The sequence below is a fragment of the Cryptomeria japonica genome, chromosome 11, assembly GCF_030272615.1.
Source record: "Cryptomeria japonica chromosome 11, Sugi_1.0, whole genome shotgun sequence".
NCBI lineage: Eukaryota > Viridiplantae > Streptophyta > Pinopsida > Cupressales > Cupressaceae > Cryptomeria > Cryptomeria japonica.
In genome coordinates this window covers 358,311,262-358,337,785 of record NC_081415.1, presented here as the reverse complement: position 1 = coordinate 358,337,785, position 26,524 = coordinate 358,311,262, and the positions used below count along the sequence as shown (strand labels likewise).

The window sequence follows — 26,524 nt, the reverse complement described above, 5'->3', positions numbered from 1 at the left end:
GATCATGGTTGTTCATACTTTTCAGTCTGCTAGACACAAGGTTGGAATGGGGATCTCTAGCACAAACCCATTGAAAATTGGTCGATACTCCCTTCTCACATCTATGAAGGCTAAGGCCATGGAGGCTTAATTGTAGGAAATCACGCTTAAGAGGTTCAAACCTAGAGCTGATTTTGATTATAGAGGTATGAAGGAGAAGCTCAAGAAATCCTTTGTGCATGTTCATCGCATTGAAGACATCTGGGAAGATCTCCGCACGGAAGCCGAAGTTCTGAAGATGGATTACTGCAGGCTCACTGTTGAGCAAATTGTTGACTTGAACTTGGCGGATTCCCACAAGGGATGACCAATGACGGACATATACTTGATCCTGAATACACTTCACGAAGGGTTGAGGAAGCTCCACTTCCTTTGATCCAATGGTCACACAAGGAGTGCGTCTCCATCCTTGACAGATTTCAGCCTATCTTGGCCAACACTAACGCATGGCTGAAAAGTAATGCTGTTAGACTTATCAAAATCAAGGTTGGTAAAGAAGATGATTCTACAGGGCCTCTTCGACGGAAGTCTGAGATTCAGATTGATAACAAGGAGGGTGCTTCATCTTCGGGCACAAGGATCAAGTTACGAGTTAGTCGTGCAGTAGTGCTTCCCCCTGAGGAGACGACTACTCGTGGGAAGGAGAAATCACGGTTCCATGTTCGGGTGATCGATCTGGATAATCCAGAAGAGGGGCAGCAATCTGACGATGCGCCTAAGTCTCCAGTTTCAGACTCGCCTCACAAGGTCATTCCTCCAGTTTCCATTGAGACGCCTCTTTCTCCTCCTGATTTGCTCGTAGATGAGACTCCTCAGAATGCAGTTCCCATTTCAGCGTACGAGCCTTCTCCTGATCGACAACGAGAAAGTGTGTTGAAAGTTCCTGAAGATAATCCCTCTTGCATTCAGTTATCAGAAATTGATACTTCCACTTCTGGTTTTGAAGAATTCATGAGACAATCTTCATGTCCATTGGTAACTGAGCAAACCGTGGTCGCTATTCAAACAGATATTCCTCCCAGGGTGACCACGGTAATTCAAACAGAAACTGCTACTCCTTTGCCTACGGCTGCTACTGAAGTGAGTTGATGACTTTGCCTCCATGGCTTAGTTCTTTCACCCCGAAAAGAAAGAAGCAAGAGATCTGACCTGATGCCTTTGACTACCAGCAACTCAAACAGTCCAGATCCAAAGTTTCTAAGAAGGCAAAGACTATCTCTAGGGTAACTGTTGATAGCAACAAGATGAAAGTAGCTGAAATTGTGGAACCTATTGCAGATAAACCACTTGATGAAATGTCAGCTGCTGATTATAAGGTTACAAGGGTAGAATTGGGCAAGCAAACACATGAGGTCATTAAACATGATGCTCAATTTTCTGTTGCTTCACTAGTGCAAAGGTGTGACGATCTTCTTGCAAAGAAAGACAAGCTAGAAGAAGAAAACCGACAGCTCATGGCAGCCATTCACAAAATCACAAAACCTACTGCTGAAGGGAGTAACTCCATAGGTTCTTCTGGTTCCCAAGAATCGATTCGTGGAGTGGAAAGGGCTACTCAGAAAGTACAAGCACTGAATTCCTGGGTTGATCAGCTTTGTGATCAATGTGTACAAGTGGTAAAAGACATTTTTCAAATAATGTCTAAGTTAAAAACCATTGAGGAGAAACTGGATCAGACTTCTAACACTTTCAAAAAGAATCTGGAAAGTGTTGAGAAAAGTCTGGCAATCTGGCGTACCATGCCCCAACAACAGTTGAGTATTTTGCAGGAGCACGCCATCATCTCTTCCAGGGTCATGTACTTGGAATTTGAAGAACTCATGGAAAACAAGACCCTTGTTCTTAAATCCCTCATTGAGGAGATCAGTGATGCAAGGAGATTCCGGGATGAAGTCTATCGAGGTATTGTCTCACATTGTGAAAGGGTCTCTTGCAATATAGTAAGTCGGGATGGAGAGCTGATTCCAGAAGAAGAAGTTCTTGCTGATTTACAGATGAGGATTCATAATGAATGAAGGAGCGAACAATTCTCGGCAGCTTCAATTCAAGCATTGATGAAACACCAAGCCTTTTTGCATGAGATCCAGTCTATCCTGGATAAAGACAATTCCGCGCTCCTCCGCTGTCACGACACTATTCTGAAGACTATGGTTGTTGCTAAGAACACCCATGAACCGAATCCCGAGGAACTACAAGTGAGCATCCAGAAATTTCAAGGATTCGTGTCTTCACAAAATTCAACTTAAGTGTTTTTCAACACCTAGTTGAATTTTCCCTCTTTTGTAATCTTTAGTTGTAATTTTGTTTTGACAAGTTACATGTAAAAGTTTTTTTTTTGTAAAATGCAAGTTACACATTACTTGCACTTTTGTAATTACATGTAAGGCAACTACAAGTTGTGTCCGATTAGGACTGTAGTTGGAATAAGTCTTAGTTAGTTAGAGTAACTCTTAATTAGTTAATGAAGTCTCAGTTATTTATTGAATGAGTCTTGGTGGTTGAAAGAATCTCTCAAGTTAGTTAGGATCCTCCCACCTTTTTCTCAAGGCTCCTCTTCTATAAATACTTGAGAGGTCCATTGTAAATATATCTTTTTTGGAAAGCAAGCAAAAACTCTGCCAAATTTACAGCAAGTCGTCTTTGAGCTTATGTATGTAGATTGAAAGTTTTTGAAGAATAATAAAGGATTACTCAAGTTTTGAGTCTTTGAGCTACATGTTTGAGTTTGAATCTTTTTATTTCTTCTATGCAAAGTATTTCTAAAGGAGCTTAGTCCAATCTGATTTGAAGTCTTTGAGCTGCAAGTACAGAAGATTAATTAAAATAGGAAACTCTCTTGAAGGAGCAGCAAGTCTTTGAGCTTGCGTCTATTCTTGAAGAAAAAATTACTGTTTGATAAGAAATAGCAGCAAGTCTTTGAGCTTGCATTAATTTTTGTCTTTGTGTTGAAAGAATAGATTATTCCAGTCTTTGAGCTGTTATCTTTTATTCATTGTAAAAATTTAGTATAGCAAAGGGTAGATAGGACTTCCAATAGTCAAGTCTTTGAGCTTGATATTGCTGTCCCGTCCTGAAAGAAGTGACGGAAGTCTTTGCACTTTCAGGAAACTTCATTTCCTTTCTCCTATTTCACTTAAAAGTGGTTACTGTTGTTATTCAATCGCTATCCTTTTCTATGAAGAGAAAAGGATATTGTCTTTCTTGAAAAAAGAAGAAAGATTGCTGTCCCATCCCATTTTACTTTCCAAGTTGTAGTTAGATAGGGGGAGCCTTCCCTTAATTAGGAGAGTTTTTACTCGTGTGCTGTGGTTGAAAGCACAATTTTGTATATTTCCCCAAGTGTACAAAATTTTCAACCAACAAGGTTCATATTCGATGCCAAGAAGGTCAACTACCTTCTTAGGCATGACTAAGCTACTAGCTCTTGAATCTATCATGCAGTTGGTCAATGGATCCCCAAGTATTGAAGGCAAGATGCAAGGATGAAAGGGGAAGGCCCGAAGTCTGACCCATGACAAAAGAACACTTGAGCATTTCTTGATAGAAATTTATTTGGTGCTTGAATAGGAGTTGAAGGAGAAAATTTTGAGGGCCACTAGAGGCACTGCCTTGCAAGATATCCACTTTATTTTAAAAACTACCAGCAAATTAGAGAGAAATTAATTTTAAGGGTCTCCAAGATGATGTCTTGCATCATGTTTGTGAGTTCCTGGTGTCATTAAGGTCACTATGAGTTCCTAGTCATACCCTTTGGTTTGACCAATACTTCTGATACCTTTCAATCTTGCATGAACATCTTCATAAAAAAATGTGGAAGTTTTTACTGCTATTCTTTGATGCTATTCACATTTATAGTAGGACTTGGGAAGATCATCTCAACACCTTGATGAGGTGTTGGGCATCATGGAGGCACAATCCTTGTTTTCAGAAAGCTTCCAAGTGTGAGTTTGGATTGACAGAGATACTTTACTTCAAGCATGTGATCGATGCAGATGGAGTGAAGGTCCATCAAGAGAAAATTCAGGCTTTATTGGACTTGTTAACGTCAAAGACACTACCAGAGTTGAGGGGATTCTTTAGCCTTTCCAATTACTATAGGAGGTTTATGAAAGGGTTCTCTCAGCTTATTGCTCCTCTTACAAATCTCACTAAGAAGGGAGCTTTCAAATGGAATGAGGAGGCGCAGTTTACATTCAACAAACATAAGGAGATAATGAGCACTTGTCGTATTTTGGCATTACTGAATCCTCTAAGCCTTTTGTTTTGGAGTGTGATGCTTTAGGTCAGGGGATTGGAAAAGTTCTTATGCAGAACAAGCGCCCCATTGCTTATGAGAGCAGGAAGCTTTGTGATGTTGAGAGACTATATTCCATCTGGGATAAGGATATGTTTGCCATCATGCATGCATTGGAAAAGTTCAGCCAATATTTGGTAGGCAGGAAATTACTTGTCTGAATAGATCATAACAGTTCGAAATATCTCTAGGAGTAAAAGGGCTTGAATGAGCGAAAATAGAAGTTGGTAAGCAAAATTCATGCATATGACTTTGACATTGAGTATGTTTAAGGGAAGAGGAATATTGTAGCAAATGCTCTTTCCATGATAACAAATATGTGCTCTTTGATGTCAACTAAGTGGAGGGCTCACCTTTTAGTTGAGTATTCCAAAAACACTTTTCCATGTGAGCTGATGGAGGACAAAATTCAAGATGACAAGTACAGGGTGTTAGATGAGGTCATCTACTATAAGGAGAAAATTTATTTGGTGCTCCGAAGTTGAAGGGGAAAATTTTGAAGGTTATTCATGGCACTCCCCTTACCACACATCCAAGTTATTTCAAAAACTACTCCCAAATTACATGAAGATTTTCATGAAGGGGTATAAAGATGATGGCTTGCATCATGTTTGTGAGTTCCCAGTATCATTATGGTCACTATGAGTTCCTAGTCATGCCCTTTGGTTTGACCAATGCTCCGACTACCTTTTAGTCTTGCATGAACATCTTCAAAAAGTAATTGCGGAAGGTTTTACTATTATTCTTTGAAGATATTCTTATTTACAGCAAGACTTGGGAAGATCATCTCAGCAGCTCAATGAGGTGTTAGGCATCATGGAGGCACAATCCTTGTTTTCCAAAGCTTCCATGCGAGTTTGGATTGACAGAGATACTTTACTTGTGGCATGTGATCAGTGTAAATGGAGTGAAGATCCATCAGGAGAAAATTCAAGCCATATTGGACTTGTCACCGTCGGAGACACTAATAAAGTTGACAAGATTCTTCATCCTTTGAAGTTACTAGAGGAAGTTTGTGAAGGGGTTCTCTCAACTTGGTGCTCCTCTTACAAATCTCACTAAGAAGGAAGCTTTCAAATAGACTAAGGGGGCTCAATGCACATTCGACAAACTTAAGGAGCTAATGTAAACTTGTCCTATTTCCGCATTATTGATTTCCCTTTCCCCCTTATTTTAGAGTGTCATGCTTTAGGTCAAGGGATTGGAGAAACTCTTATGTAGAATAGGCACCCGATTGCTTATGAGAGCAAAAAGCTCTATGACGTTGACAGACTATATTCCATCTACAATAAGGAGTAGCTTGCCATCATGCATGCATTGGCAAAGTTTAGGCAATATTCGGTACGTGGGGAATTTGTTGTCAAAATACATCATAACAATTTGAAATATTTCTTGGAGAAAGACTTGAATGAGCGACAATTGAAATGGGTAAGCAAAATTCACAAATATGAATTTTCCATTGAGTATGTTAATGGGAAGAGGAATATTGTACCAGACGCTCTTTCCAGGAAACCCATTATGTACTCTTTGACCAAGATTTCAGCTGATTGGAAGGCTCACCTTTTACTTGAGTATTTTAAAAACACTTTTGCAAGCGAATTGATGGAAGGATTCAAGATGACACATACAACATGGTAGATGAGGTCATCTACTACAAGGACACAATTTATTTGGTGCTTGAATTGAAGTTACAGGAGAAAATTTCCAGCGCCTTTCATGGCACACCCCTTGCAAGACATCCAGGTTATTTCAAAAACTAAAATCAAATTATAGTGAGATTCTCAGTTTGGGTTTCAAAGATGATGTCTTGCATCAAGTTCATGAGTGTATGACTTGTCAGCAAAACAAGTCAAAGCATACTTTCCCAAGTTTATTGCAGCCTTTACCTATCCCAGAGCAGAAGTGGGAGAGTATATCCATGGATTTTATCATAAGTCTCCATAGAGTTCATTGCAAAGATTGTATCTATGTGGTAGTTGACATGTTGATCAGATATGTGCATTTATTTGCCATATCATCTGAATACAAGATACCTTAGGTTGAAAAGTTGTTGTTTAGAGAGTTGTTAGTCTCCATGTGTTACTAAAGAACATTGCCAGCGATTGGGATAGCAATGTATTTTGGCAGGAGCTATTCGGGTTGGTTGGCACAAAGTTGACCCCAAGCACCATTTACCACCCTCAAACAAATGAACAAACAAAACTTGTTAACAAATGGGTGGAAGGTTGCTTGCAAAATTATGTTGCAAAGCAACAAAAGGCTTGGACCAAGGGGTTACATTTGGGTGAAGATTGCTACAATACCACCTACCATATGTCGAGTGGGATGACTCCTTTCCAAGCATTTTACAAATATGATACTATGTCTTTCGTAGACTTGGCATTTGGGTATAGCAAAGCTCCTAAGGTGAAGGATTGGATTTAAGATAGTGAGGACATCTTTAGGTCACTTAGAATAACCTCCAACACAGAATTGGTGGAAGATTTAAGCAGATGTGTGCCAAGTTGAGAGAGGTTTTGAGGTGGGACATTTAGTTTTCTTGGGCTTAACCTTACAGCCAATCTTCTCTAAAGAAGAGTGGTGCTGACAAACTACAAGATCGCTTCTATAGGCCTTACAAGATTGTGAGGAGGATTTGTTAAGTAGCCTATGAATTGGAGTTGCCTGAACATAGCAAAGTTCATAATGTGTTCCACGTTTCTTGCCTCAAAAGGGCACTTGGGCAGCACATTACTTCATCACTAGAGCTTCCATCATTGGATAAGGAAACAAATTTTGATTTTGGTTCCTAATGTTAACCTAGATGTCAAAAGAGAGGAGCTTGAGGAGCAGAGTGCTCAAGGAATATCTCATCAAATGGAAGGACTCGCCTTTAGAGGATGCCACCTAAGAAGGTGAAAGGGTTTTGCAACATCCAAATATTCAATTGCTTGAGGACAAGCAATCTCAGGAAGGGAGGATTGTAATGCATAGTTTCATGAACTAGTCAGAAATGACCCATTTAGCCTATTTAATTCTCGTGGAGCTTTATCACGGAATAGATTTATCAATTAAATAAAGTTGTTCAATAAAGAAAATTTTATGGATAACTTTAATTAATTTTATAAATCGACTGAAGTGAAGTAAAAGGGAAATATTGAAAGTCACTTTATAAAGGTGCTTTAATAAAATATTTTAAGAAAGAAATTAAAAGGACCCATCCGGAATATTCGTTAGAAAAATGTTAAAAGAAGATTTGAAGCTCATTTAGTATGCTTGTTTATTTTTCTCTATTGCGGAGTTTGAGCTTCTTGTTGGAGAAAATCCTAGGCCAAAAATCCCAAGGGAATTGGTTTTGGTAGTGAGAGATTTACCCTAGCCAATTTGCAAGTGAATAATACAAGTTTCAGACAAGAGATTGAACAGTTGGGTTTAAATTAATTTATCAGAAGTTTTGCAAGCCAATGATTTATTATTCTTTCCAGTGCACAAGTGAGATTTCTTTAATTTATTGTCTAGAAATGTGGCCGCCATGGTTTAGAAGATGACATTTGATGTTGAACAATGGAGTTATTGAGTGATTTTGGGCGATTATTGTGTTTGGTCTGGCTGCAAACACTAAACTAGGGTAGCATGTCAATGCAGGAGCAGGTAGAGGGTTTGTGGGAACTCAAAAACAATCCCAAGGTGGCATTTGGGAATATATTTGTTGGCCACTTGCTTCTAACCTGAGTATTTGAGGGAATACGTGGATTTATAGCTGGAGTTGGGAGTTTGCAGTGGTTTGGAGGCCATTTTGCTGGTAAAGACCTGCAACCTTTTCCCTGCTGGTTAAGAACACTTTCAGATTGCTTGTGAGAAAACTAGAGCTGTTTGGAGTGGCGTGGGACTCATGGCAGCTGACTGGAATGCTAGCGATGTCATTGAATGTCAAGAATTCCATTGGAGATGGATGTTGAGAGTTCTGGAGTGAAGCTACAACCATCAGACCTTGTTTGCTGGTTGTTTAAGGTCAGATTTATGACTGTTGTTTCTTTGCATTTCACTGTTCAAAGCAGCAGTTGTTATCCTCATTTTATGATAATTTTTGGGAAGAATATTAAATGATGTTATGTGCTTCAAATCTATAAATATTGTGCAATGAGAAATTGATTTGAAATCATAAGGACATTATCCAAAATGCTGCAAACAGAAAACCACTTTTATATTCATATGCATACAAACTGTTTGACGAATTGCCTGTTCAGTAAACATTGAGGTAAAGAGCAAAACTTTGGGATAAGTTGGCACAGGTCTTTACAGATCTCTAAACCCCAACAAATTTTCCTCTTTCAAATCCACATGCAGGTTTTTGGAGTTTCTTGTCCCAATTTCCATCTTGCATGTAGTATCTTAGAACCCTGAACCCTCCCAACCCTGCAGACTTCCGAATTTTTCAAACCCTTATCCTCCTGGCATCAGATATTTCAGAACTCCAACCTCTAGCCCCAACTCGCAGATTCTCAATTTTTCTCACTCCTACTCCAAATGGAATGAGCTATTTTCAACCCCTGAATTCCACCAATCCAATGAACTTTGCATATCAATATCTTTGCCACATGCCCATAGTTTGTCATACGATATTGACTCGATGGTGGCAACCAATATAGAAAGTGACCAAAACATCAAATATTGCAAGACCGACATAAGAAACATAGAGAGAGCGTGTAAAATCTCCAGTTTTGCTAGGAATCACTCTATATAGTTCTGAAAATTTCCTGTTGGAAGGATTTATCAAATCATTGTATAGAGGGGATCATTAAAGTAGTTTGAGTTCTATAATTAGCTTCAGCTTATTGTAGCAATTGGTAAATACAAGAAAAAGGACACTATGTAATCTGTTCAAACATATTGTGTTTTAGTTTGGCATTTCTACTTGTAATTCTACATTTGTGAATGTTCATTCCACTAATCCAGTAATTCTAGAAATGGCTAAATTAGTTTAAGAAAAACTAAATAGTCAGTGTAAGTATGAAAAGGAAATTCATAATCACAGCCTCCTAGTGCATACAAAAGTAAATACAATGGCTAAGAATTCTGAAAACAACCATATAGCAAGCTTACCTGGCAATAAGCTCTGTTGCAGCAGAAGGAGAGACACCTTCACCAATGCCAACCTAGATCCAATGCAATAATACAATATCATTGACCATTGAAGTAGGCATGCATTTGATTTTAGTTTTGTCCCTAACACAATTATTTATAGAAATATATACCAGCAGCAGTTTTCACAAAGATGATACAGGTTTGGTTAAGATTGTCCAAGTGATTTACACATACTGAATGTAAAATATATCTAATCATCAAGATTGACTAAGTATATACAACCCAGTAAAGGAGACCTTTCATATGGTCGTACAATACTAGAATTCGGCCATTCACATACATGATCAAACAATGGCAATGAGTTGTCCCAAGAATGAAACAAGAGAATGTCATGCAGTCAATTGAATGCTAGGAAGCTGTATTGTGTCAGATGAGAATAGTCACACAACTGGTTAAAGAGCCAACAGACAGCTTACAATGCTAGGGTGGAAGGATTTGTATGATGCACACTGTACAGTACTAGCAATAATAACACAACTGGGATACAGTATTGGATGGATGTATAGTCAAGCAAAACACAAGCCATATGGTAGAAGAAGTAAGTGATATGGCCAAAGCATGACAGATGTGTACAGTAGCATAGTGGCATATGGCAAAATGTTGTACAACAAAAGAGGGACGTGTTCTACCAATCCAAAAGTAGATTGTGATATATGAAATGTCAACATTAAATCATCATTTGTGTGTAACAAATTATTTGTCGAAGTCTGAAACAGTCAATTTCTGACCCAAGTCATAGGTCATATTGTCAAAGACCAAAATTTTGAATTGTCAAGTCTTTGTTATCCATCGATTTTAATTTGAAATATTTATTGAGAACTGATAATTTATAATTGACTGTTAGTTAATAATTTGAATTAAAAATGTTGTTTAAAATATTAATTTTAACTAAGGTATGGAACAATTAAAACTAACAAAGATCTATAGAAACAAAAAACAGGGCAAGAAACAGCAATAATATAGCACAGGAGCATAAAAATAGAGAGAATACACCACCTACCTAATATTAGACAGATTTTATAAACCAATGCTAGCCTGCCATTCTTAGTTCAACACGTTGCCTTGGTCAACAACAGAAGTCTTCAGGTGGTCCTCATCAATTTCAACAGTAATAGCATCATGAACCATAGTCTCGGCTCATGTTCTTTTTATAGGGCATCCGTCTTACTTTACCATTTCCTGTTTTGTAATTCATTTTGTACCACATAAAGACTAGTCATGAAGTTTTTATAATATTTTTTCTAAATGCAATCACCTAAGGAAGTTTATCTTTCAGCTTTTCCTGGTTTTTCTACAATGTGAGGATTTTTTAGTCTAACATTTCCCATGTTCGGAATGTAGCGGGAAAGTTGTTAACTTCCTACCTTCGTCATCAAAGTGATCACTGGGTTCCTCCTTGTTGGTCTTGAACAGCCATATACTCCTTCTAGAATCCTAATGCTTTCATGAGAGCCATTTCATAACGTTATGTGGGTTGAAATTATCTTCCAACATAATAATTTGGTTTTTCAAGTTGACACAATTGGGGCAGTTCCATTTTTGCACATTCATTGGCTTGCATGAGGAATCAGTGGTCACTTGTTGCCCTTTCCCAGCAGGACGGAGATTACTGGGTTTAGTAGCTCATCTTTCCTAGTTGAGGAGATAACTTTGGGGTTTGGCTCATCCCTTAAGGGGGCTAGAAGGACTAGGCATGGGGCCAGCCAGGGAATCCTCAACCAGAATTCTCTTGCCCTTCTCATGGGATGGGGTTTGTTGTGGGCACAAAGCAGATTGTGGGTGTCACACATAGCTACCTTGGGGACATTGAGTTTGGTGTGGGGAGGTTTGTCCATCACAATAGCGTTAGGATTTTGGGGACAAGGAGGCATATCTACACCACTTCTAGGAGAAGTAGTAGAGGGAGATTCTTCACTCAATTTAGAAGGTACCATACCAGAGTTAACAAACTTAGTAAAAAAGCTTACGGTGGGTGTTTTCACCAACTCAAATCTATCGATATAATGGATTAAATCTTGGTGTAGGGGCATTGCTACCTTCCCAAAGAGAACATTACGCATAGAAAATTCAAGAGAACTTAACAAAAGGAAAGGAAAGCTCATCTTTTTCTTTTCACAAAGATGATTAAGCATTTCAAAGTAATGAGAGTAATCAGTAAACTCTTTTGTAACTGCCTTCAAGCATAAAATACGTCATGAGAACTTTAGCCACCTCCACCCACGGATTGAGTCTTCCCTCTTGAAGTCATTTTGAAATCTTGAGACTTTTTTGCCATTTTTAAGAAACACCTCCATGTGCTCATGGTATCTAGACATAATTATTTCTTGAAGCTTGAGAGCCTATGCAAATGAGCACATAGCTCTCATAATAAGCTCTTCAAAGATGATGATAATATCCCAAAAAGTTTGCTTGAAGATTAGGGGAAAACCATCAAAGCTTGATGCTTTATAAAGGTCAAAAGAAAAAACAACTTTAACCTCCTCAATTATCTCACAGCCCATTACCTCTAAATCTAAAGGAGAAAACGAGCAGGGGATGGCAACCAGCAATTGCTCCACATTGGAAAGATCAATAATAGGGGTATCATTGAGAAGGCTACAGAAGAATCTTATCCTTTTCTGCTAAATATCTGCCATTTTCAATAATTTAGTACCAACATCTCTAAGCAGCTTTAAGATTTTATTATTTTTATAATGTCTAAAAATCAAATAATGGAAAAAATCATGTTATACCCCGTGATTTAGCCATTGAATTCTACACTTCTATTTCCAGAATGTTTCCTCCTTTTCAATAATGTTGTGTAGATTACAGAGAACATTTTTTTCTTTCCAGCAGATTTTTTCTCAAGCCTCCATTGAGTCCATTTCATTTTCAATTTCCTTTAAGTTTATGCTAGACCTTTTTTCTATTCAAAGATACCCGAAGGAATGTTTGTTTCAAATATATTTCCTAAGTATTGTTAGAATCTAACCACATGTTGGGATGTTGATTTTGAAGATACCACACAAATTGATAAGGCGACATGGGAGGGATTAGTTGGGGTTCCATGGATGAGGCAGCCCCTCATGGCAGAAGCTACTCAAATTCAAACTCCAATTTTGATTGAATGTTAGTAGATGTTGAATAGGTGCAGTGGCATATTTTTTATGTTTTTGTCATTTTGTAGCTGAAACTTGCACCATTTGGTCATTTTGTTGTAATTTATATATTATATATATGCACATTAATAATGAAAGCAATTAGATTTTGTTAATTTGTCGAGTCTCAAATGAAATCTCAATCAACTCTAACATTATGTATTTGTTGCCGTGAATAATCATTATGTTATGTTGTCATATTATGTTTATGTTGTCGTCGGTAATAATGAGTTACGGCAATCAATTAGTTAGTCGTCCCGAAGAGCAGTTGGACACGACGGTTGGTCGCACCCCTTCGGGTATTATATATTGCATACCGTTCCTTCTTAGTATCATCATGATAGTCGTATCTGGGTTTAATGTTATAAGCACTTGATGTACATGGACTGTTGAATTAATACAGAGACTGGTTATTTAATATATTTCCATTATGTTCTGTGCATTTACTTTCTGCATTTAATCGTTTACCCGTATGTGGCAAACATTTGGCGCCGTTGCCTAGACATACTCGGGAAAGGAAGGAGCGGATGGCGTACGAACACGATGGGCCTGCCCGTCAGTGAGATTAACCCAGAGGCCGACGACGCGCAAAAGGAACAATCGTCGTGGGACGCAAAGCATGATGGCAAGAGGCGAGGGGGAAATTGAACCCTGTAATAATCCCGGCACACTGTTGATATAAATCGTGGCCGAAAGGCAAAATAATTTTTAAAAAAAAATTGTGTACATGGTGTGTGCTTGCTATGTACGGAAGTGATTTATGTCAAATATACTAAATAAGAATAAAAATAAAAAGATACAAAGTGACGAATGAGAAGTGGCACAAAGAGCGTTGAATCTCAGACAACAAATAGAACGAAGGCGTAGGCTAAGGCAGCTTGCCGAGGGATGACCGGCCGAGGGGTTGCCCGAAGGGAACCCAGGAGGTGTCACGGAGGTTGCGGAGGCAGAGATAGACGAAGAGAATTACACTCTCTACACTGTCGTAGGGTTGCCCGAAGGGAACCTAGGAGTCACAGAGGGTGCCGAAGGAGAACTCTACAGTTCACCAGAATACCACCGTAGGGTAAGAAGTCACAAAGAGTTGGTGGAACAAACAAGGCGAAGTCTAAACCTGATCGACACTACCAAAGACCTAATAAAGAACTTGTCCATTTCGGAGGAAAACCAGAGGGAGACGACCGAAGGTGATGGTTCGGCCGACGGTGCCGAGGAGCACAAGGGTACCGTACGGGAGGTAATTTGTTCGGTTCGGGGTCAACAACCTTCTCCGAAGGATCCACGAGTGGAGGGTCAGGTGCAGGAGGCGGAGGCAGAGGATCACCAAGTACAAGCACACAAGGCACCAGAGGAGCGAGACCCAGCGGTGGGATGGCAAGTAAGCAGAAGCTACCGAAGTTCAACGGCGACGGGAAGGAAGATCCCGTCCGCCATTGCCGCACTTGCGAAACCATATGGTCAGCGAACGGTGTTAACGACCAGGATGAATGGGTAACACAATTTCCAGCAACCTTAAGGGGAGTGGCCATCGACTGGTAATCAGATATGGATAAGGCCAAAGTTGGCACATGGCCCGACCTGAAGAAGGAGTTCGGGATAGAGTTTCGCCTCCTCAGAGACGACAATGAAATAGTAGCCGAAATCTATGGCACAAAGCAGAACAAGAACGAGACTGTCCGAGCCTATAGTCAGCGGCTCAAGGAACTGTTGGGGAAAATGGAGAATCAACCAGCGGATGGGTTGAAAAAGAGATGGTTCGTGGAGAGACTGAAACACTCCATCTGGAAAAAGATGAAAATTGTTCCACCAACCTCGTACGAAGATACATATAATAGAGCGATGGATCTCAAGTGTGGGACCAAGACAGCCAAGAAGAAAAAGAAGAAGGATAGCTCGTCCGAGGATGATGACTCTTCCGAGGGAAGCAGCAGCGATGGCGAGTCCGACAAAAAGGTGCAAACCCTGCAGAAGGACATGCTCAGGATGATGAAAGAGCTGAAGGTTATGAAGGGAGGTCCGAGCAAGACCGACGAAGGGGAGCTTTGGTGCACGGAATGTAAGACGGACGGCCACATGAAACACTCCTGCCAAAAGAAGGCCTATTGTGATATATGCCAGTTGATGGGGCATCCCACCAAGGAATGCCCCTACAACATGAAAACACAAAACCAACAAGTATTGCTTCCGCAGAAACAACCAACTACATCTGATGGTACCGGCAGCTCCTAGGCGAACAACAATGCAACATCGGGAGGCTACCGAGATAACCGGTGGGGAGGACGAAACAACAATAACAATACAAGGAGCCGGATCCAATATGACTCCAAAGGCCGACCAATGGTACAATGCAGAGCGTGCAACCAGTAGGGGCACTTTGCCCGAGACTGCCCAAAGGGAGAGGCCACACAATATTTGTGCAAATGGTGCAGACCGGGAGACCACAAAGATGCCACCTGCCCGAAGTCTGGCGTCAACTTGCTCAATATCGAGGAAACCAAAGAAGAGGAAGTGCTGGCCGTAACCCATGCCCAAGCCAGACACACAATGTGCCCAGACCCGGAGACAGAGAGTGAAGGGCACGGGAAGAAATTGAGAAAGAGATACGAGAAAGGGCGAAGGCAAAGGGTACGGCAGGTACTTCCAGCCGACCGGAGGCGGAGGAGGCTATACTAAATCAAATTTTAAAACTGGAGTTGCCTGTGAAGGTACACAACCCCCTCCAGACGATGCCTCAATTACGAACGGCGTTGCTGAATAATCTCTCCCGACCACGCACCAACCAACCACCGCACAGATGTTCCTGGGGGGTCTGCAATAGACCCCATGTTGCTGGCAGTTAACACTGGAAGGAACCCGGCCATTGTAGAGATGGGTATCCTTAGCACCATTCTAACCGATACCATCGTCGATGGTGGATCAGGAGTGAATGTTCTTCTAGAAGAAACCTGGCGGAAGCTGGGGAAGCCGACGCTGTGGCCATCTACATTCAATTTGCTAGGAGCAGATCAACATGGAATCAAACCCATCGGGACACTGATGGGCCAACAAGTTACCATTGGGACGCAACCCTTCATACTGGACTTCGTGGTAATCCCACTAAAGAAAAAAGGGTATGATGCGATCTTAGTGGAAGAACACTTTGTCTATGGAGAATGGAGGAAGGAAGTTTATCATAGACCTTGGGACGCAGTTGGTTAGTGAAAAACTGGCATCATCTTCAGAATCGGAGGGTGAAGGAGAAGGTGACCTGGGGGACGAAGGACGAGGCTGCAGGGAGCCCAACGACGAAGGGATTCTCAAAATAGGAGAGTGCTTCGAGGATGAGACGGGGTCATTGAATGGGCTCTTCCACTGGCAGATGGAGGATTACGAAATGTTCCAAAGCTACAGGCTCGAAGTAGAGGAACCAAGGCAAGTTACAGAGGAGGTGTACCTGCCGGAATACAGAGAATATTGGAAGGGAGACGCCCCAAACCTCGGTGACGGAGATAATCCCAAGATCATTCGTATCGGCAACGATTGGAACCTTGTGGGGAAGGCCGCAACCTTCAAAATCTTTATTATTCTTCTTCTTCTTCTTATGTATGGGAAGGAGACCGTAGTTCCTGTAGAATTTATGGTTCCAGGTCTTCCGATGGCCATTGAAAATAGACTTGCCATCAACGGGTCCAAATTGAAACCTTACCACGAGAAGCGCGCACGAGACTCGAGAGGCCACAAGGACACCCGAGAGTCCAAAGGGGGACCCGAGAGAATGGAAGGGGACTCGAGAGGCCGGGCAGGCGACTCGAGAAGCACGGGACCAAAGCGGGAGACTCTCGGGCGAGGCAAACTGAGAAGGATGAAGGGCGATCCCAGAGGCATGGGACCCAAGCCGAAGACTCTCGACAATTAGATTAGGAAAAATAAAAAATAAATGTGGTGGTGGGACCACCGTGCGGTGGGGCACCGTACGGCGGTACACCGTGCGGTGGGGCACCGTACGGTGGTACACCATGCAGTGGGACACCGTACAGAGCACCGTCGTGCGGTGGGACACCGTACGGTGGACCACTGTCGACGGAGGTCACTGGCCTCGAAGGGTGTTCATCTACCGTACGGCCAAACAGCATCCACCGTACGACCTTCCCAGACACCGTACGACACCAAGCTTCAAGTGACCCCAGTCGTCGTATGGGTTCACTCCATCGTCTGGCAGATAACCTCTGTACGGGTTTAGGACATTACAGTCCGTAGGCCTAAAGGGGCACGGCGGTGGCAGTTTAAGAGAGGGTGAAAGGGAAAATACCATGGCACGGCAGGGATAAACAGTGGTGCTGGCACATGAAAAAAAAAAAAGAACGACGACCAGATTTAAAATCATTCGATGGAGCCAGGACATTGAAAAATTAGAGTGGAGAAGTAGGTTTTTGGCATCTTAAAATATCACAAAAATGATGTGCGCCATGGACTTCCGCGTGGTTCTGAAGGTGTTAAATTGGTGTTGGCGGCGGGCCTGGGGCGCTGCCCCTCGACCCCCAGTTTATTTTTGAGCTACAATACACTTTTTGGAGTTGGGCGAAGGGCATCGGAGAAGTCACGATAAGTGTTGGGGTTGTTCCGTACTGTGAGAAAGTAGCCTGAAGCTAAGCATTGGCGGGGAAGCCATAAGCCGTAGAGGGAGACGGATTTGGAGGTTGTGAACAAACAGAGTTTGAAGGAAGGGATTGCAAGAACGCGAAGTTGTACGACACCAGGGAGTTATTCAATTCGGTTATCAGCCTTTGGGGAGTGTGATGGAGGATTTGAGGTGTCTGCTAGCCTTTGTGCCAGAAGGTTGTGGCCACTTCCAGGCATGAGTGGTACGCTTTGAGGCACTCGGAGTATGTCTCGACTGGACGTGTGGTTGCCTTGGTGGATGCATAGAGGGCTCGGGAGGAGCTGACCACCAGGTTGGAGGCAATAGTAGCGTGAGACTTAGCTCAACGTACCCAGGAGTTGGATGCCGAGAGGGCAGCGCGGGTGGCTATCGAGGACAAATTGGCTAGGGAGACAGTATCATTTGAGTAGCAATTGGTGGAGGCTAAGACTGAAAAGCGTGCTTTGCAGACAAGTTTGGTTTAGGCACAGGAGGACTGTGATGTCAAAGGAAGCACTAATGGTGAAATCCGCACTTGAGCATCGGATGGTAGCAGAAAAGGGTTTTCAGGCGAGGACGCAGCAGGTGTATGAGTTCCACGCTCGACTAGCGTTAACAATTCCTACAGTTCTCTACCTTGGTTTTGTTTAATGTCATCTCTATTTTGTATTAAGTCGTCCGAAGACGACTTCTTTTCTCGGGGGGGATGATGTTGCCGAGAATAATCATTATGTTATGTTGTCATATTATGTTTATGTTGTCGTCGGTAATAATGAGTTACAGCAGTCAGTTAGTTAGTCGTCCCGAAGGGCAGTTGGACGCGACGGTTGGTCGCACCCCTTCGGGTATTATATATTGCATACCGTTCCCTCTTAGTATCATCATGATAGTCGTATCTGGGTTTAATGTTATAAGCACTTGATGTACATGGACTGTTGAATTAATATAGAGACTGGTTATTTAATATATTTCCATTATGTTCTGTGCATTTACTTTCTGCATTTAATCGTTTACCCGTATGTGGCAAACAGTATTAAGGTTCTATAATGTATATGATGAATGCCTTATCATTGTTATCATATGAGCATTTGAAATTTCCTATAGTTTAAAATTTTCCATTTTTCTTTAACAGCCATCTCGTATAGTCCCCTAAAACAATGTCTTCCCAAAAAATCTATCCAGAAAACACATTCCCCCATCCCTACCATCTCCATCTTGGAAACTCGGTGTAACATAGATTTTTTACAGTAAACTCCATAGACAAACATATACCAAAATTTGGAGGTAAGTATTTCATCAATTTCTTGGGGAACATAGACACTTGGACATGCATACAAGGCTGAGGGAAGGTCCTTAAATGTACCAACTGCCCTAATTGACATGCTCACATCTTCTTCCCATGATCCATGGCAAATTTCTTCCATATCTTTTAATCTTTTTTCTGCAGCCACTTTTTGCAAAAGTCGTCGCCTAAGCCTTTTACTCTTGGACTCTATATGCAACGCTTTATTACGAGCAACTCAAAATTTTAGCATAGAATAATGCCACTTCCTTGAAGTGTATGCATGTGAGCCACCAATATATTTTACCAGCAAATTACATTAAAACAGCATTAATTCCAATCAATTTGCAAACATAGGAAACTAGCTGTTAAATATTTCATTCTTGTAATTACCCGAGACACTTCCATTTAATAATTCAATTTTATACATTGTAACCTTCATTAATCTAACATAAAAATAAGCAAACAATATTAATCAAATTTCCACTCAAATCTTATATTCAAGAAAAAACGAGAAAAGAACTCTTTGTAGGCTTTAAACATCTAAAACCAACTTTATGAGTTTAAGATACAATTGAAACATAGTTCAAAATAACATACCATAATTCTAGAAATAATTAGTCCAGGCATAAATCCTGCGACAAACGGCACAACAGCAGTTGCAAGGGACCAACCCAATACTCCAAATTCAAGAACCTTCCTGTGTTAACAGAATAACTAGCAGTGTTAGATTGAATTCCAGATTTCTTTTGAAAGCAATTGTATGTATATTACAGTAAGGCCTGTGCAACTTAAGAGCAGTTCATATGATATACTTCTTCCAATGCATAATATTTGTGTCAAGACTCTATTGTAGGGATTTAAAAGAGACAAAAAACTATCAAGAATAGGCAAATCTGCCTATTAGGCGTTTTGTGTAATGGTTCCTAAATTATGTTTGTTCAAATTGTAAATTTATGGGACAAGACCTTGGTCAAGAAACTAGAAGTGGAGTAATGTGAAGTTCTTAAATTATAGGAGAGAAATCTAAATTTGCTCTAAGGTTAAACAAGCAGTGGAGTGACTGATACTAGAGAGAAATCACAAAATTATAGATATTCTATAAGGAAATTATTTCAAGCAAACAGTCCTAGGGACAGAAAGTGCTTTTCCAAGGCTTGACCTTTGAAACAAGGCTCCATAAGTTTATATCGGATTATTTATGCATTCAATGCGGATAGAGAGATCAGTTAGTCATGTAGTCTAGAGATACACTTAATCTGAGAGCTCTTAATTGTTCTTACAGGTAGAATTTGATGATATGTAATGTCCCAATTTTTGGTCACTTCAACATTGTAGTTAGCTTTGGCTTTCTCAATGATTGTCAAACGTGCCAGAGGGAATGTTTGATGTTGGCAATGGGCTTAGATGGTTTAGAGGACTCTTATGCCACTTTTCGATGTAAATTCTGACTTTTGGTGGGTTCTTCAAGATTCTTGGAGAAAATGTCTATTAATGGTTAAGTCACCTAGTCAGGCCCGATTTTCATTATTTATCATCGGTATCATTTCAATGCACTTAGATTTCAATTGCGATGTTTTTCAACAGTTTCCACAACTCAGGTGTATTTTTGGCTTTAAATTAATTATTTTACTAAGGTTGCTTAATTTAACAGGCACCTTAGTATAATAGCTTATCAAAAAGAGGATGAAAAGTTTTAAATCATGGAGCTTGATATTGGGCCATTGCAAATTAAATAATGATACTCTTCTGAAAAAAAAGTCTTTTGGAGCCAAAATGGTGTTTTAATTAAAAAAGTGAATTTAAAATTGTGCTTTCCAAAGAGTTTGGTAAAAAATGTATAAACAGCAATTTAGGGACTTCATTTGTGTTATGCAAATTATTTGTTTCTCTCTAGTATATTATGATTGATTGTTCTTAATCAATCATTATGAACAATCGCTGAAGATGTGAAATTTTGAAAACTAGAGAAGAAGAAGATATCAAAACACCACTAAAGCTCAGCTGTGATCTTTGTGTGAAACCACCAAGATATTCTCCAAAGTGTGTCTTTCAACAATATAGAAATTATTGTCTGTAAGGGATTTCATCCTCGCAAACCCTAAGAAGAGAAATCTCCTCCAATACAAGAAGCAATATCAAATTCAGCATATCAATTGAACTCCACAAAATTGCCTTTATAGCTCTCCTGAGAGGTTCAACTGTTTTCAATTTGCCCTATTTAATTTATTAAAAGTCACTTTTATCCTCCCAATGTGGCGTCCAAGTACAAAAGGCTGCATTCATTCAAAATAAAACATTTTCACTTTATAATTAGTGCCATATAGTCCTTTTATTTTATAAATTAAAATAACGATAAAGTTAAATCTTTAATTTAGCTGTACTAATTTAAAACTTGTCGTTATTTTATTTAAAACTGCTGGACTATATAAAATGTTGAGATAACACCAAAAACTAACTCCATTGACAATACTAAAAATAGAAATCTTGCCAGCTGGCTCAGTTGGTGCCTGAAATCGACTTACTAAAAATAGTAAGTATTGGAGAACTCACCCAAAATTACTCCAAAAAAGGGTATTATGCTCATAATAACTGTCAGAGTTCAACTAAACATCTGATATTGCTATCCTGCTGGATAAATTGTCTCCAAAGTTCCCTAACCCTAGCACATTAGCCTACAAGAACCCACTAGATAGGCTAACTGTCCACCATACTGAACTGGTTAGGAAGTGGACATTACATTAATATTTTAATTAGTTTCCACACATCCGGCTGAATTTGTGGAAAGTACAAAAAAAGCCCAAAGGTGAATTCAGAATACACCAACATGCTTAGAAGCTCGTTGGTGATCCAAAATAATAAAATTGACATTTCCAAAAATAAAAGAAAACTCCTCCTAGAAGTTTGTAATTCACCTGGAATGTCAAAACTGGCCTCAGAAAACGTCAACAGACTCAATTTGATCCCCAGAACACATGCCATTAACTAAACTCCATTTTGAAAATGTTGGCACTCTCCAAGAAAGCTGGAGCCTTCAAAGACGTTGGAGTAACCAAAGTTGGGGACATTACAATGATGGTATGTAAAACATTTAGAATACAACACTGGTTATAATACAAGTCATGTTTTGTGAATACTAATATTATTAGCATATTATTACCTTAATTATATTGATAGTTGGGAAGGGATAAATTATAAACCATAAGTAGGGACATTATCCCAACTAGTTAAATATTAATAGAATGTCCAATTAATCTAATGGTATAACTATAAATATTAAAATTAAAATAATAGAATAAATATTCACAAGGAATTGATATCATAATAGATTAGCATATATAAAAAGGCATCGATAGATGCCTAGGGAAATTGAACTTAAGAGCTATTGTAATTTGTGACAATTATAATATTCTAGTCAACTATAATTTTTTAATGGACATTAAATAAGAGAATCCTAACATTAGAAACAATATTTTATTTCTAAGTTATAGATAATTATCCAGGGATTTATTATAGTGAGGACATGTATATTTAAATATTCATCTTAAGCTATTAAGAAAAAATACAAGTATTATGGATATATAAATATAATTATAATTGTCTTATTCAATTATGGAGATCCTATTGTAGGCATGTTAGCCTTTTAATTTGCACCTCTTAGTGCAACACAAAATGAAATAGATGTGCAGGAAAAGCAAAGCCATTCTTCCAATTAAAAGGATGTCATGTCCTCTTTTTCAAAATTAAAATAATTGGGAGATCCATAGTCTATTTCTTTATTTTCGGTAGGCTAAGAGATAAAGTTAAGGAAAACATTTACATTAATATTTGAAGTTAATCCTTGTAGCTTTATTTTGAAACATTGTAAAAGGACCACATAAATATTATTATTATAAAGAGTCATCTAAATGAGAAATGATAAGGCCTTATCTAATTGTTTATTTAAGTGTTTTAAATGAACACTTCTAGCGGAAATTTTCGAAGGAAAAGAAAATTAAATTTAAGGGGGCCAAAATAGGGTTTGTAAAAGGAAGAGAATGGCTCAAAGGAAATCATCCATTGTATATTGAAATCAAATACATTTCTCAAAGTTTGAGCACTTGTGTTCATCTTCTCACTTGAGGATGAAAACCCTAGTGTACGAATTTGGAGGACGAAAATCTTCTAGTCCAAGATAATTCTATCTCAAGATCATATTGTATCTGTTAATGCATGGTAGCTTATGCAAGATAAGATATTTCTAACCTTCCTTGTTCTGTTATTTACATGCTTCATGTCTAAACTTATATTGCATATGATTATCGGATTTTACAAACATTGCTTAGCATATTAAATGCTATAAGTTATTGGGTTATTAGCCGATACATACTTGCTATCGGGTGCATAACTATTGGCACCGATCCACATCTGTTATCGGGCTTAATCATCGGGCATATTTGTTATCGGGCTTAATACATACACCGCTTCATTTGGAATTAACAGTGTTTAACAACTGCACCGGTTGGATTACATACATCGTGCATTTTGAATCATCGGTGTTTACATGAACCGATTCATTATCTTGATCAATCATTATATTATATTACAATATGCTATCAAGGTTTTGAACCGATAAACAGCCTTGTGTTAATGGTATAATTACAAAGGCACCGATCAATGGGTGCATTGATCAGTCATGCCTAAAAGGCATGACCGGTCAATACACCAATTGACCGGTTGCCTAAATGATATATATACCAATTGAATTCATTTGGAGATGACATAGAAAACATAAAATGATCTCTCTCTTTCAGACCTGCAGATAAAATCAGAATTATTAGACATCAACATAATTCCTCATATACATTTATAGCATACATAGTTCATAACTTGTTCTTTAATTGAAATTGAAATAACTTTACATGGTATCAGAGCCAAGGTAATCGAACCTAAGGCTATTCAATTCTGATAAAATTCAAGGACTAAGTTACAAACTACATCACATTTCCATAATGGCCAACGCTATCAGATTCGAAGATAGACTCGGAGGTAGCGAAGATTTTTCAGCTTGGAAGTTTAGAATCAAAATGATTTTAAGAGAAAACAAAGTTGATTCATATGTCCAAACTGAAAGTGCACAACCAGAAGATGAAACCGAGAAATCCACATGGATCGAGGGAAATGATAAGGCTATTAAAATAATAGTGGATGGGGTAAGAAATAATATAATGCCCATCATTAGAAAGCAGGAGACGGCTTATAAAATGTTCAAGGCACTTGAAAAGACATTTGAGATATCAAATGCAAGTCGTACTCTAGCACTAAAACGAGAAATAAATCATATCACCATGAACAAAGGGGAGACAATCAACGCCTACTTCATGCGGATATCAGTTCTAAAAGATGAACTTGCAACTTTGGACTACGAGATCCGAGGCAAAGAACTAACACTCATTGCTTTAGATGGGTTGCCTAGTGGATGGAGCACATTCGTCCAAGGCATCAGTGCAAGGTCCAAATATCCTAAGTTTGAAAGACTAAGAGATGACTGTCTACAAGAAGAATCCCGATTGAACAAAGTAGGAATAAAACAGAAGAATATAGATGAAGACTTGCAAGTCCTAAATACAAACATCAATAAAAGGTACAAAAAGAAGCAATTCAAGAAAAGAAAAGCCAAACAAGGCAAGAACACTTCTAAGAAAGACCTATCACATGTTCAATGTTATAGGTGTGACAAATTCGGACACTATGTTGCAAACTGTCCGGAGAAAGGGAAGCAAGCCACATTTGCAAAAGTGAGGAAATCTAGAAAAGAAAATGACTCCGAGAACTATGTCCTCTACTCAGCACTTACAAGCCATACTTCAAACAAATCTAACTCATGGGTGATCGACAGTGGTTCATCCAGACACATCACCGGCTTTAGAGAAATACTAGACTCCATGATAGAGAAAGATGATGAGGAAGTAACCATCGGAGACGATTCTTCACATCCAGTCAGAGGAATTGGAACCTGCACCATCAAACTGAAGTCAGGCATGTCACTACGACTTGAAGAAGTACTATATGTTCCAGGCATCAAAAGAAATCTAATCTCCATATCAGCACTAGAAGATCAAGGATACAGAGTGACCTTCATGGAAAACAAAGTGTTGGCTTGGCCAAAGAGATCCTCCATCAAAGACGCTAAGGTCATTGGTCGAAGACAAGGCTATTTGTATGAGCTATGTACAAAGCCCAATCTAGCATTGATCCATGAAGCAACTAATGCAAATGAAGTATGGCATAGGAGATTAGGTCATCTGAATTATAGAGCTTTGTCAACCATGGGAAACCTTGTCACAGGTCTACCTAAGTTGAAGCAATATCATTCAGAGGCTTGCAAAGGGTGTGCCTTAGGTAAAAATACCAAAAATGCATTTCAGAATAGTACTAGGAAAACTAGCAAAGTTTTGGAGTTAATTCATTCTGATGTATGTGGACCTATGTCCGTACCCTCGCTAGGGGGATTTTTGTACTATGTAATTTTTGTTGATGACTACTCTAGGAAGACGTGCATCTACTTTCTGAAATGTAAAGAATCAAAAGAGATCCTAAGTAGGTTCAAAGAGTTTAAAACATTAACAGAAAATCTCTCTGAAAACAAAATTAAAACCTTAAGAACTGACAATGGGGGGGAATACACATCAGAACTATTTAAAGACTTTTGTAAAAATTCTGGGATTAAGAGGGAGTTATCAATACCTTATAATCCACAACAAAATGGAGTAGCTGAAAGGAAAAATAGGACCATAGTAGAAGCTACCAAAGCCATGATACTAGATCAAAATCTAAACTTGAACCTTTGGGCAGAAGCAACCAACACTGCTGTGTACATACAAAATAGATGTCCTCATTCACACCTTGAAGATAAAACTCCTGAGGAAGTCTTTACCAAAACAAAACCAGATATCAGCCATCTTAGGATATTTGGGTGTCCGGTCTATATTCATGTACCTAAAGAGAAAAGACTAAAACTAGAACCCTCTAGAAAAAAGGGAATACTTGTAGGATATAGTGAAACTTCTAAAGCCTACAGAATCTATGTACAAGGACAGAGAAATATTGAACTCAGTAGGGATGTAATCTTCGAAGAAGATTTAGCCTTCAAAAGGGCTCAAAATACAATAGAACCTGAAATTCATAATCCTACTTCTAACCTAGAAGAAGAACCTACTCCTGAGCTTCAGAGGGAGTATCTTGAGGAAACTATAAGTGAAACACAAAACCCACCTATAGATAATCACAAGAAAAGACCACTATGGGCCACCAAAACTATAGCAGAAGCTCAGAAGTTCGCTGCTCCTTCAGGAACCTTCAAGGAAAGCAAGAGGCCTAATAAATTCATCAACTATGTTGCACTTATGAATGATCTCTCTAAAGCTGAACCTAACAATGTTTCAGATGCACTCAAACATAAAGTATGGATAGATGCCATGACTAAAGAATATCGGTCCATTATGAAGAATGATGTTTGGGAGATCGTTCCTAGGCCAACCAAGAAGTCTATCGTGTCTTCTAAATGGTTGTTTAAAATCAAGCATGTTGCAGATGGCAGTATTGAAAAACACAAGGCCAGATTTGTAGCTAGAGGGTTCTCACAGAAGGAAGGAATAGATTACGAAGAAACTTTTGCACCTGTTGCCAGGTACACATCAGTAAGAGCTGTCCTAGCCATTGCAGCAGCAAAGGGGTGGAAGGTACATCAGATGGATGTTAAGACAGCATTCCTAAATGGCGAGATCATGGAAGAAGTCTACTTAGAGCAACCTGAAGGGTTTGAAATTCATGATGCAAAGTCTCATGTGTGTAGACTCAAGAAAGCTCTTTATGGGCTCAAACAGGCTCCCAGAGTTTGGTATGAAAGAATTGACACCTACCTCTCAAAGCTGGGTTTCTCTAAGAATGATGCAGATCCTAATCTCTACCTCAAAAGAAATAAAGGTGATATGTTAATATTAATTTTATATGTTGATGACTTATTAATTACAGGAGATAATCACCTAATA

General features: G+C 39.3%; 1 protein-coding gene across 2 annotated transcripts in view; it reads right to left on the bottom strand.

The window, feature by feature from the left end:
- The window catches only part of LOC131040193 (probable anion transporter 6, chloroplastic), a 284,449-nt gene that overhangs the window by 193,215 nt on the left and 64,710 nt on the right, over window positions 1–26,524 (bottom strand). For both annotated transcript variants that reach the window (XM_057973062.2, XM_057973061.2), the window contains exons 3-4: window positions 19,095–19,194; window positions 9,416–9,468 (exon numbers count right to left, since the gene is read on the bottom strand). In XM_057973062.2, coding sequence (XP_057829045.2) covers window positions 9,416–9,468; window positions 19,095–19,194 — 153 coding nt within the window. The remainder of the gene's footprint in view (window positions 1–9,415; window positions 9,469–19,094; window positions 19,195–26,524) is intronic.